Genomic DNA, 13041 nt, shown 5'->3' with positions numbered 1-13041 from the left:
GAATTCATTATTAGAGATTACATAAACAGCCAGAATTTGGGAAAACATTTACAGCTGGGTTCAGTGGGAGCAGGATGAGGCCTGTTAGCCCTTGTATCATGTAACTATTAAAGAGGTTATTTTTGGTTTTTGTGACAGTAGTGGTACTAGTGACACATTTTCTCAGATGCCCGAGTATCTCTTCTGACAAACAAAGCCAACAGATAGCAAGTTTTCATCTTCCTATTTAAGGAAACCAAATTAGCTGTATTTGTGGAAGGCGACAGACAGCACTTAACAGCCAAATTTACAAAGTGGAAGAGAGGAACTTCTTAGCAGATCAAGCATGATCTGTCGCTAAACAGACATGAAACTGGCCCTTCTTCCACAAACCCAACCCTTTCCAAACTGTGTCTCCCAGCACAGTAGCACTGTTATCATCAAGTTACCAGGTTAGCCAGACAAGCCAAGCTTTAGTGTTTTAAAAATATATTTAAACAAAAACCAAACCTTGTTTATCTAATGGCTGGCCTCCAATGAATATAACACAGTCCTGATAATAAACAGTGATATGAAACACTGCAGTTTAGTGTCATTACATTAGAAAAAAAATGCACGTTCTGTGGCAGAATACCCCCTGAAAAAAATCATAAATCCTATCTGCAGATGCCATGAGCTTTTCAAAACTCATTAAAAAAAAAAAGAATTAGCATCTTTTCTAGATGTGCAGTCTATTTTAATGTATCTGTGTAGCCAAAGCCTACAGCGCTTGGAACCTGCATACAGACTATAGGGGCGTTTCAATACTAATAATCAGAATGATAAGACCCCAAACACAGTAAGGGCATCATGGACTAAAACCCTATTGTACTCCATTTTGCACACAGACAGATGTGTACTGAGTTCCTTATCTTACAACTGATGATCTTACAGAGCAAAGTCTGAATGAGTGATATGGCTGCATGATACAGGTACAAAAACCTAGGCCAAAACTAACCTATGTGTTATAAAATGATATGGTATCAAAACATATCTCCAAAACATTGAGCTTTAATGCTTTTAAGTGACTACTGAATTAGTTCTCCCCAGATTCAGACGAAAACTAAAAAAAAACCTCATCCTAAATCTGGAAGAAATTTACATCAGAACAGGAGATTGTTTTGCTGTGCTGTGTATTCCTTACCAGAGAAGAGAAAATTTCTACTCATACTATGCCTTAACACTGAGGTAATTTTAGAAATGCTTCCTATGGATTGTTCAACTTAGAAGTTTTACAGAATTAAAAACGTTCAACCACCCACCAAGTGTGAAAAATCCCACTTACTTCCACATCTGTGAGTTCAAGTGTTTTTCTACCATGGAGTTTAGTGCGAATCGAAAATGGTCCCATCTTCTGTCAAAGACATAGTACCCTCTTCCCATTAAGCGACTGCCATAGGAGCAAAACTGAAAGAAAAGATATTTCAACATTGCTTATAAAAGTATTTATACATTAAAAGATAATCATCATTTATAGATCAAGGAACACCTTTGTAATTTGTGTCATGCATATAAAACACCTTGAAAAAGGTATTTTTCACTATCTGCAGCATAAATACCATTTGCATGACATACGAAATCTGTGTGCGATGTTTCAGCTTAGTGTAAAGCACACTTCATACTTCACTAACAAGCCAGTTTGCTTTCACGTACCTGTGTGTGACAGGGAAGGAATAAAAATGCTTAAAAATCTTTAGTATCTAATAAACAATCAAACCAGTGTATCAGTAAACAAGATACAATTATTGTCCATGGCACCTGAGCTACAACAGAACACGAGGTACACTCTTCACAGTGTGTGAAAATCATCTACAGGAGTAGCAAATATTTTGAGAATGCTGCAGAGCTGAGGAGTATTTGCACTGCTTCCTCTGAAGAACTTCCTGAAAAGTCCTACTACACTGAAACGGTATGATCAGGAATCTACCCTCTCTTCAGTTCAGTCCTACTGTTTTCACTTTACGTAGAGAACTGCCACGACACCTATTTGCGGGAGAGAAACCTGTTATAAATCATCCTCAGAAAACAAGACAATTCTTCATCATGCAGGGACCAAGTCACACAAATCCTGGCTGAGAACAGAAGCTACTTTAAGCATCTGCTTAAAGTGCTTTTCAGCTTAATGGACAGCAAGTGGTGATTGTAACAGTTTAAGTCTGTTTCGTGGAAAGGTTAAACAGGTTAGTTAAAACCACCACCTAAGTTGATAAACTAGCCTCACCTCCCAGTGACACAGATCAGTTACCACTAATTGGTAGCTTAAGAAGCTGCTGCCTTTTCCCAGTCAATTGCTACCACCTAGCTGGAAGAGGGACTCTGGAAGGAAAACAGTCCACTCAAGTATGAAATTTAGCAAGTTAACTGTCTTTTGTGACTTCACATTGATATGGACTAGGACCAGGTGCGCTATCAGTAACTGCTTCAGCTTAGTGATGCTGAGATTTCAAAGAACAGAAGAGTCAGTGGGATTAGCCTTGAAACAGAACTAGGGTCCTAAACTAAACTGGCTACTGCCAGCCATATCCCTCTGCTGATGCCTATACAATAACTGGCTGAGATTAGACTCTTTTTTAAATGGTGTGGACACAAATGCAGTGAGCCTTTTGTTTTTAATTCACAGAGAAGCAGTCAGCAAAACCAAGAAGAATGCAAGAATACCACGGGAGCAGGAGGTTCCTGCATATCACAATATTATATAGTTCTTATTTTCTGCATAAGAATTAAAGACAGAATTCCTTCCAACATTTTATGTTCAGCTCATCCTTTTTCCTGGTGTCTGACAGTAAAAAGTTCCTTGCTCTGGGGAACAGAGACAATGTCATAGTTATCACAATGTTTGTTTTATTCTGCATATCATATGGAAACCACAGAAGTGAAGCATTCATTAATTTTATTTCTTGGCTTTTGATGAGAACCAGCTGTTGAGAAGTTCAAGAGTTCTCTCATTGCTTCTTGGTTTGTACAGTGTAAACAAACACATGCTACAAAGGCAATGCCACAAGGCAGCTCTTACTACCTAAAAGAAATTTCTCACTAACACAGGACAAAGACAAATCCAGCTGCCAGTGAGGTACACACTTCAGCCACCACCAGAGCAGATGGGCTATGCCATGCTCTAGACTTTGAATTTTTAGATGAATGAAGCAATAGCTTCTAAGTCCACATACACTCACATAAACGATACTTTATTACTGCTTCCAACCAGACTGCAAAAATCAGCCAAGCACTGTAACAGCCCTTAGCGGATTTATGCTTTTCAGAGCTAAAACCATTTGCAAGGCACAGTTTCTTAAGAATTACGACAAAGAAGAGATTGTTTGCTCGTGTCCTGTTTAAAACAATGCATCTTTCCTCAGTTTAGCAGAATTACATCCAAGTCTACCGAGAGGAAAATCTAAAACTAGGACTTCTGATTTTCTTCTGCTCATCTTGTCTTGCAATCTGTGTCACATGCACTGACTAGTCTTCTCCTGCCTTATCCCATCCATACAATTTTATCTTAAATCTAGTCATTCTCTTTAGAATACAGTTTTCAAAAGTCCTCATTCCTTATATTTTTACTAAATTCTTACCCCCAGCCCCCAATTACATAAGAACAATGGCAAAGCATGCCAAAGACAGACACATACCCCAAGAGGTCTGGGATGGTGTCCAGAAAAATGACAGTCTAATTTCTCAGATTCCTCGGCTCCATCCGCTTCTCCTTCATCACTGGACAATCTGCTCGTTAAATCTCCTCCCATGGAAGGCAGCGGCAGCTCTGGTACGTACCCACTGTGGTTTGAAGAACTGTTGCTGTTTATGCTATTTGCAGATGATGGTCTAAAAGAAGAACATACATTTAAATCATCAGTGTTCAAAGGCTCTGTGAGCCTACCTACTGGAGTCAAGCAAAGCCAAATTTACCAGAAATGATCACATAAAGGAGGTCAGTAAATGATGGAGAATAGCTGGCATTTGGTGACAAAAATATATCATGAGTTATCAAATTAATGTTAACAGAAGCACCTTTCTATTGTCTGAAATCTTAAATTTGCAATGAAGCTGAGTTTCAGATCTTCAGAGAGGCAAAATGCATTAAAAATGCAAACAAAAGTCAGATGTGTAAAATCTTCTTACACTGCACCATTACTCTGCTACTTGGTTAATTCTAAGGGTCTGGTTATGAAACTTTGTTTCATACCAAAATCCTACTGCAATTTGTGTACTAAATACAGTAAAAGTGTTTAGCTGACACCCTCCAGAGTAGCAAATGCGGTATCTGAGGGGACCTCTTAGAGGCTGTAGGTTTTCCTTACCTTTGTTCAAAATCCAATAATAAAAATGGAAAGCCTTTACATCACAAGGTGTGATGGTGCCTTGCCTTTCAAAAGTAGCTTGTAAACAGAAATGGGGGTGGAAAAGGATTCTCAATTACAGTCTGTGAAGTCAAGTATGCACGTGGACCTCTGAGGCCAGAGGAGACGCTTGTGTTGAGCAAAATCAGAAGATCTTCAAATCTTACGAATTTATGCTATCAGCACACAGCAGTCACCAAGACTGTGGACAGGTGCCCTCTTCTGAACTGAGCAGGGATTGCTCAGCTAGAAATAATTGCTGCAGTTGCTGCTGCAAGTGACAGACTGAATGCTCCCTAGCCCTCTGCAAAAGAGGGCCAGGTCAAGTTGCCATCAGTGCTTGCCTCAGCAAGGCAGGGAGCACTCACACTCCCGTGCCTGCCCAGCTGGCTCCCAGCAGGGCAGCAGCAAGGCTTTCCTCTGGCACGGCTGCTTGCAAAAACAGACAGAGCAACAGAGCAGAGGCACCGAGGAAGAAACAGAAGTGTAGATTGTACAAGCACAACATATGACTGCTAAAATCTTCCTCAGGTACTGCTACCGCTGCAACTTCTGTAGCACACTCGCTGAATGGCATCCCAGTTTTGCTTCTTTGACTGTAGCACCTACTAAAAACAATGTCTGCCTGTTCCTCTGTGCTCCTCTCTAGGTAAGGACTGTGTAAGGTCAGTCCATTTTCAAGAGCAACGCAGACTTCTCACCACCTAACCTACGGGTACTCTCATTGACCTTTCGCTCTAACCCCGGAAGGCCCACCAAAACAAGTATCTTTGAAATAAGGACTAGGTACAAAAGCCCTTGAATGAGCACCCAAGGCTTCTGCAAACAATAGAAAGAATATGAACAAAACCAACTACTTCAGCTCTATCTACTCCAGCCAAAACTAGTACCAATCCTCTCCTCTCAACAAACCAAACATGGAAAGTTTACCAGAGGATAATTAGAATTCAGTAGATCCAATACCTCATACTAGTTTTTCTAAAGGAATGTCTTTAGAAGCTTGCATTGTCTTTCTGGTTTTGTCCTTCGTAATAAAACCCTCCAAAAGGAGGAAAGACACGCTATGGACAGTTTCAAATCGATAGTTTTAAGAACTAGCTGCTTACATTATCATTTACACTAAATTACACCTTTTTTTACAAGACATTCCATTGATGCTATTGGTGATCTATAGAGAATAAAAGCCTACATTGATGTGCAGAATTTCACCACTGATACCTACCCTGATTCATATCAATAGATGTTTATTCCCAAACGTGCCAGAATAATTTGAATGTAAGCTTCCCTAATTATTACTGACCATTTTAGTCAAAAAAATGCACTTAGTCTGAGATTCTGAGCTGAGGGTTGGCACCACTCCTTACCTCATTCATAATCAGACCAGCAGCTATCATGGGCAGACTAGGTCCATACAAGAATAGTCTATCTTCTACTGCCAGCAGAAACTCTTTTATTAATAAGTTTTACCATGCAATGTCCTAAAGAAGTGCTGAACGCTTGTAAGATCAGTTGTATGAAAGACTAAGCCATTTCTTTCGGCACCTTCAGAATGGCACATTCCACACTGGAGAATCACTCACCTTGGAAGTACAGAATTTGGTGGTCTAGATTTTGCAGGAGATGTTACTTTAGATTCTTGCCCAGAGTTCACTGAAGATCCCGACAGAGAGTCTTGTGCTGGTGTGGGCTGGCTCTGATAGCTTTCCCTTGCAGATGGTGGATGCTCTTTGTCTTTTGCAACTTCTTTTTCCCTGGATCGAGCTTTGTGTTCAGCTAGAAGGATGTCAAACTGTTTTTTACGGCCTGGAACTGCTCGTCGATGATTAAGTGAATGAGTCTAAAAATAGGGTGGTTAAAAAGCATTTGTGTGTGCATGACATTGTTTATGAGTCCTCTATACTTCTGATACACCACAACTCTAAAAGATAAAATCTACTTCAAACAACTTTAGCCACAGTTATGGAAATCAAGCTGCTGTTCCACATTGTCTTTGATAATTTACGAAGCCATTCTTAAGAAATGCCAACGCCAAGGCTAAAATCACCTTTTGCAGCAATTTTCATACAGTAGGGTCTATTGACTTACCTTTTTAAGGACAGAAAATATAAGTCCAATAATTTTAAAATATTAAGAAGTAACATCATTGTAGCTCTTAACTTACAATGAAAAAGTGATTTCATTGGATTGAAAAATGTGAACAGATTTTAAAGCAAATTTAACTGATCATCTCTACTGACGGGCAGCACATACACATGCAAATGTTCATTACAAATGTCTTTGCTGCTGCTTCTTGACACGAGACTTATTACTATCACAAGGGCAGCCTACAAGTAATTTATTATACAAAAATCATGTTAACTTTTTACTAAAAATTGACTATATTTGAACACTGTTTCACACATGAACCAAAAGAGAAGCATTTAAAATAACACTTGTGCTTCTATATGAAACGTTAATGCTTTTTGCATAACAAAATTACAAGGAAAAAATCTTTTCAGAAATATCAGTGGAATAATGCAGATACTCTGATTCAAAGAAACAGAATTACTCAAAAGAATTACCTGAAGACAGCGTCTGAATATCATACCCATTGTCTGTAAGACAGGAGCAGGTATGACCTCTCAAACTACTGTGGCAGGATTTAAACTATAACAAAGCATCTGATATTTTATCTTCTAAGAAAAATACCTTGCAGGTGAGTGATCTTGTGCAAGGTTTCTTTGTTTCAGGATCCAGTACTCCACAGTGTTTATTTGGGTCAAATTCTCTTTCTGTTTGATGGTGGCACGGGCAGAAAAGGGAGAAAAAAATAGATTATTACAGAAATTTTAACCAGAGTAGCTATAACTTTTGCCTAATAGAACTTAACAACGTGGCTCTACCCGAACAGAGACTCTAACCCTAGCACACCATAATAGTGCCATAAGCCTCACTCATACAGTTGTGTATGTTTCAAACTATTTAGAGCAGGATTTCAGCCACAGACCTCATTGGAACAAGTCTGCTCTCAGAGCTGTACTCAACAGTGGCTGAAACACAGGACCAAGCCAAACACCGGTGAGTTCCATTCCCTCGCTACCACAGGCTGTCTCTCAGACCCTGAAACACGGCATTGGCGTATCTACGGGTAATATCTAAGGCTCATATAATTAAATATCACAAGTGCTTTGAACAACATTTCTTTGACATGCTCAGAAACTCTAAATAACAACTCGTGGTATCTCAAAAGTAAATGCAAGATTACCAGTGGCATTTTAAAACTGAAATGTATCTAACACTGTCCACTAAATATGTGCAAAAATAACGTGTATGTTACTTCTTATTTCCCTAAGTGATGGGAGACATGGAGTTTAAAGTTTGCAGAGGTATTGGAGAAAAAAAGAAGACATTTACATGAGCTCTACTAATGATTATCATTAACAATACATTAATATTTAATATGCTGTATTTGTGTATTTCCCTTTCATAAATATTTTAGTATTTATATACACCACAGATAGCCTCACCTCCTTTAGGTTATGTTAATATAGAATTAGGGTGTGCACTACAGAGCTGTAACAAAACTACAGACAGGCACATTTCAGTTTATGTCGAAAAACCCATGTACCATTATCTTTATATACCTTGACATCGCATATTTTAATTGTCAGATTGGTTTGCTTTTGCTTGATAGAATATATACTATGTGCCAAAGACAATTTTAACCTGACAGTGCTGTTACATTCAAATATAATAAACATCAATTACCACATTTAATCTGAGGATCTAAAAATTCTTTATAATCAAACAAATGAGAGCGAAGATGAAGACAGCAATTCACAGCTATGTTACAATGTTATGACAGAATCACGGCAAGCAGAACAGCTGGAGGAATAAACATGGGGCCAAGTAGCCTACGTTAGATGACAATTGTTGTCTAGATATCACAATTGCTATTTGTTTTATGTATTCTGCTATATGGACTTAAAAATGATAAAGCAAACATTAAACGGTTATTGACCTACGAGCAGAGGCATACCAACAAGAAAGACACTGAAGGGCTGGAGCGTGTCCAGAGATGGGCAATGAAGATCAAAGGGTCTAGAGCACTGCTAAGTCTGACAGGAAGTGGCTGGGGGAACTAGGAGTGTTCAGCCTGGAGAAGAGGAGGCTGAAGGAAGACATGATCACTCTTTACCACTACCTGAAATGAGACTGTGGCGAGGTGGGGCTCAGTCTCTTCTCCTAAGTAATGAATGACAGGACAAGAGGAAATGGACTGAGGTTGCACCAGGGGAGATTTAGATTGGACATTAGGAAGAACTTTTTCACTGAGAGGGTTGTTAGACACTGGCACAGGCTGCCCAGGGTGGAGTCATCATCCCTGGAGATATTTAAAAGATGTGTAGATGAGGTGCTGAGGGACATGGTTTAGTGATGGGCTTGTGTGAAGCTAGTGGCTGGACTGATGATCTTAAATATCTTTTCCAACATAATGGGATGAGGTACATCCTGGAGTGCTGAGGGAACAGGCAGGGGTGCTTGCCAAGCCACTGTCCATCATTTATCAGCAGTCCTGGCTGACTGGTGAGGTCCCATCTGATTGGAAATCAGCGAATGTTAACGTCCATATATAAGAAGGGATGGAAGGATGATCTGGGAAATTACAGGCCTGTCAGTTTGACTTCAGTGCCTGGATGAGGGGATAGAGTGCACCCTTAGTAAGTTTGCAGAGGGCACCAAGCAGGGTGGAAGTGTTGATCTGCTTGAGGGTAAGGAAGCTTTACAGAGAGATCTAGATAGGCTGGGTGGCTGGGTCAAGGCCAGTGCCATGAGTTTCAATCAGGCGAAGTACTGGTTCCTGCACTTGGGCCACAACAACCCCCAGCAGTGCTACAGGCTTGGGGAGGAGTGGCTGGAAAGCTGCCAGGCAGAGAGGGATCTGGGAGTGTTGATTGACAGTGGCTGAACAAGTGCCCAGGTGGCCAAGATGGCCAATGGCATCCTGGCCTGGATCAGGAACAGTGTTGTCAGCAGGAGGAGGGAGGTGATTATTGCCCTGAACTCAGCTTTGGTGAGGTCTCACCTTGAATACTGTGTTCAGTTTTGGATCCCTCTCTACAGAAAGAACACTGAGGTGCTGGAGAGGATCCAGAGGTGGGCTACCAAGCTAGTAAAAGATTTGGAGCACATCTCATCTGAGGAATGGCTGAGGGATCTGGGGCTGTTAAGCCTGGAGAAAAGAAGGCTCAGGGGAGACCTTATCACTCTCTACAACTACCTGAAAGGAAGTTGTAGCACGTCGAGGGTTGGTCTGTGCTCCCCAGTGACAAGCAATAGAACAAGAGGAAATGGCCTCAAGTTGTGCCAGAGGAGGTTCAGGTTGGATCTGAGGAGGAATTTCTTTACTGAAAGGGTTGTCAGGCATTGGAATGGGCTGCCCAGGTCACCATCCCTGGAAGTGTTTAAGAGATGGGTGGATGCTGCACTTAGGTAATTGGTCTAGTGGTTGATAGGGCTGGGACAAAGGCTGGACTCGATGACCTTAAAGGTCTCTTCCAGCTGAAACGAGTCTATGATTCTAAATGAGCTTGGAAAAAATTGCACTGTTTTCTTGGTGAAATCTCCAACGGGACTGAGATCTCTCACAAGTAGTTGAATTTTCTGCAGCCTTTATAGCACAACAGAAACAGAAAAGAGTCTGTGTATGACTAAACATAATAAACTCTAATGAGTGAAAATATATGTTCATGAACTAAAGCAGTTAATTTACTTCTCGTTTTTGAGTGTATGATGTTCCTATCACAACTTCCTGAATTACCTGCCTAAAAAACTTCAAAGCAAATTAAAACCCAAACAGAATAGACTACATGGACTTACAAATATGCCCTTAAATGAAAAATCCTGAGGGTAATCATAAGGCTGGGGAATGTGTTCTGAAAGTCACCAAGCAAGCTGTGTTTCGGACCAACAGGGAAACATACTTCAAAAATCCAAAGTACTCCCTTTGGGAGTGTCCAGATTGCTAATTGTCAGTAAGAGTGTCTTGGCAGAGCAAGACTTTCAGGACTGATCATAGCAAGCCAGTTATCAGGAAAATATATAGAGGCAAAATTAAAACAAGGCATTATAGTCAGAAAAACTGGAAGCCTCTACCATCTAGTGAACAAAACAACACACTTTCACTGAGAAACAGAAAACACTAAACAAACAGGGAACCACTTCTGGCTGAAGCATGTGTGGCTGTTCCAGAGAAACCACGAACATCTTATTGCCAGCTACAGATGTGCTTGGTTTGGCCAACACTTATCACTAACAAAATGCAGCTTCTGACTAACTCTGTACTAGGAAATGTGTAGCCTGAGAGCCCTCAGACTCCTGTGCACAGGCATAGCTTGAGAAATCTGTTTCTCCAGAACGGATTCCACTTCACTTTCAGTGGATGAAGTAAAGAGTATTCATTATAACCTCATCAAAAGAAGAGGAAGGGCCAAAACAAAATTGTCTCAAACTCCTGTTTGCAACACCGCAGATATTCTTGGTGTAAACTGGGCATCTACATTCTTTAACTTCACCCCGAAGAGAATAAAGACTAGAGAAGATTTAGGGAAAAGAAAAAAACCTTTTTGGGTTTGTTACAAGGGAACACTGATCCGCTTATGCTGGTCAGCTACAGACTGTCTTTTGTGGTTCCACAAGCTGTTTCCTCTCTCTCATCAATGACAGTGCTCTTGAAAAGAGGGCAGGTTCATTCATCACCCAAACAACCACCAGCTCTCAGCAAGGGAAAGAAACTCAAACTTCAGCCACAATCAGGGAAATGGTGTGAGAGACAGTGGAGGTTGCTAAAAAAAAGAATAAAACAGATGTAAACAGGCCAGACTTATTAAAATTAACAGCTGTACAGCTCCATGGCGGCAGACTGAGGGAAACCTAAACCTCTAGCCACTGTCTCATTCTTTTAATGTGAAATGAATGAAATTTATGTGATATCTAAAATAATCATCTCGTTGACCTTCTAAGATCTTTCTCTCAGCCTTTGCACAGTCCTGTATAATAATGGAGAGGAATCCATCATAGTGACACTCAATCTACAGGCAATTCATCCACAGTGCTCTCAGGACTTCTATTTGCATCACTGCATTGCTGCACAAATACAGTAGAAGCAAGACTGAACAGATTCTAAATCTGATAACGACAGAAGAGCTTTAAAAATGAAGTATCAATTCTGTGGATTTGTTAACCATATAAAAACAAACTAATGCCTATGGGAGTGCTCAAAGGATCGTGTGCAGAAACTTCCACCAGTGAAATGTCCCCTAGCCTAGATGGCACTGCAAGGGACAGCAAGAGACAGAATAGCGATGTGGTCACCTCCAAAGGAACAGCAAGCAAGTTGAAGGAAGACTCTACAGAAATGATTCTCCTGTATGAACACATTTCAGCAAACACTTGTACAAGATAGGTACAAGCATCACCTACAGCCCTGCAGTGGTATGTGGCGACATGAGGAAAACAAGTACCTCAAACAGTATCAGTTTCAATTGCCTAAGCAGGAATTCAGAATTGATTAGCTAAATTAAGCAACTAAACCATTAAAGGAAACAAGAAAGTAATATTTTAAATTAATTGCAAAACAGTTTTATCAGAATAACAAATTGGACCATAGCAAGTGAAACATCACATTTAAAAGCCTAATCAGCTACTTTCTTGTAATATTTTTGCATTCTGTGGAACACTATAATTGAACAATAGTTCTGTTTTCTTATATGCCACCTTTAACTAGTTAGGAAAGCAATCGATGCACCAAATCATTTAAGGCAATGGCATTGTTCCATACCCCACACAGCCCTAGCAAACACCTCGCACTAGTCTGGAGTGAAGCCAAGGTAGCAGTACCACAGGCTAACTGCCAAATTTGAGAAAACAAAAAAAACCCTAACCCCAAACCTGATATTCAGTCAAAAAATAGGCCACACTCATTAACTGGAAATGAAAGCATTTATCTTGTACAACTTACACTTGGTTCATAACTAGTGCACATTCAGAAATCATGTGAACTAACTTTCTGCCAACAGACGATCTAATGCGGCTCATGCCACCATCAGCAAAATTAGCCTTTCAGTCCACACAGGAGTTCCTGCCCAAGCCACAAAGCACTGCCAACTGATGAATAGACCCTGCACAGCTTCTCAAGCCCTAAACTCCAGTCAGTTACTTTTGCTTTTTTAAAGAAGAAAGGAAAAGAAAAGAAAAGAAAAGAAAAGAAAAGAAAAGAAAAGAAAAGAAAAGAAAAGAAAAGAAAAGAAAAGAAAAGAAAAGAAAAGAAAAGAAAAGAAAAGAAAAGAAAAGAAAAGAAAAGAAAAGAAAAGAAAAGAAAAGAAAAGAAAAGAAAAGAAAAGAAAAGAAAAGAAAAGAAAAGAAAAGAAAAGAAAAGAAAAGAAAAGAAAAGAAAAGGAGAGGGAAGGGAAGGGAAGGGAAGGGAAGGGAAGGGAAGGGAAGGGAAGGGAAGGGAAGGGAAGGGAAGGGAAGGGAAGGGAAGGGAAGGGAAGGGAAGGGAAGGGAAGGGAAGGGAAGGGAAGGGAAGGGAAGGGAAGGGAAGGGAAGGGAAGGGAAGGGAAGGGAAGGGAAGGGAAGGGAAAAGGAGAAAATCCCTCAAAACGTTTTGTTTGGTTTCATTCAGAACAAAAATATGTTTTCAGCTGTG

The 13041-nt window shown here is 40.2% G+C and overlaps 1 protein-coding gene across 6 annotated transcripts in view; it reads right to left on the bottom strand.

Annotated features, from left to right (window-relative positions):
* Positions 1-13041, bottom strand: part of ATXN7L1 (ataxin 7 like 1) — a 115314-nt gene that overhangs the window by 10943 nt on the left and 91330 nt on the right. For all 6 annotated transcript variants that reach the window (XM_062018918.1, XM_062018912.1, XM_062018925.1 and 3 more), the window contains 4 exons: positions 7044-7126; positions 5936-6192; positions 3648-3840; positions 1304-1425 (listed from right to left, as the gene is read on the bottom strand). In XM_062018918.1, the coding sequence (XP_061874902.1) occupies positions 1304-1425; positions 3648-3840; positions 5936-6192; positions 7044-7126 (655 nt within the window). The remainder of the gene's footprint in view (positions 1-1303; positions 1426-3647; positions 3841-5935; positions 6193-7043; positions 7127-13041) is intronic.

This window comes from Colius striatus, chromosome 1, assembly GCF_028858725.1.
Source record: "Colius striatus isolate bColStr4 chromosome 1, bColStr4.1.hap1, whole genome shotgun sequence".
In the NCBI taxonomy this organism is placed as follows: Eukaryota; Metazoa; Chordata; class Aves; order Coliiformes; family Coliidae; genus Colius; species Colius striatus.
This window is presented reverse-complemented; position numbering and strand designations above follow the sequence as displayed.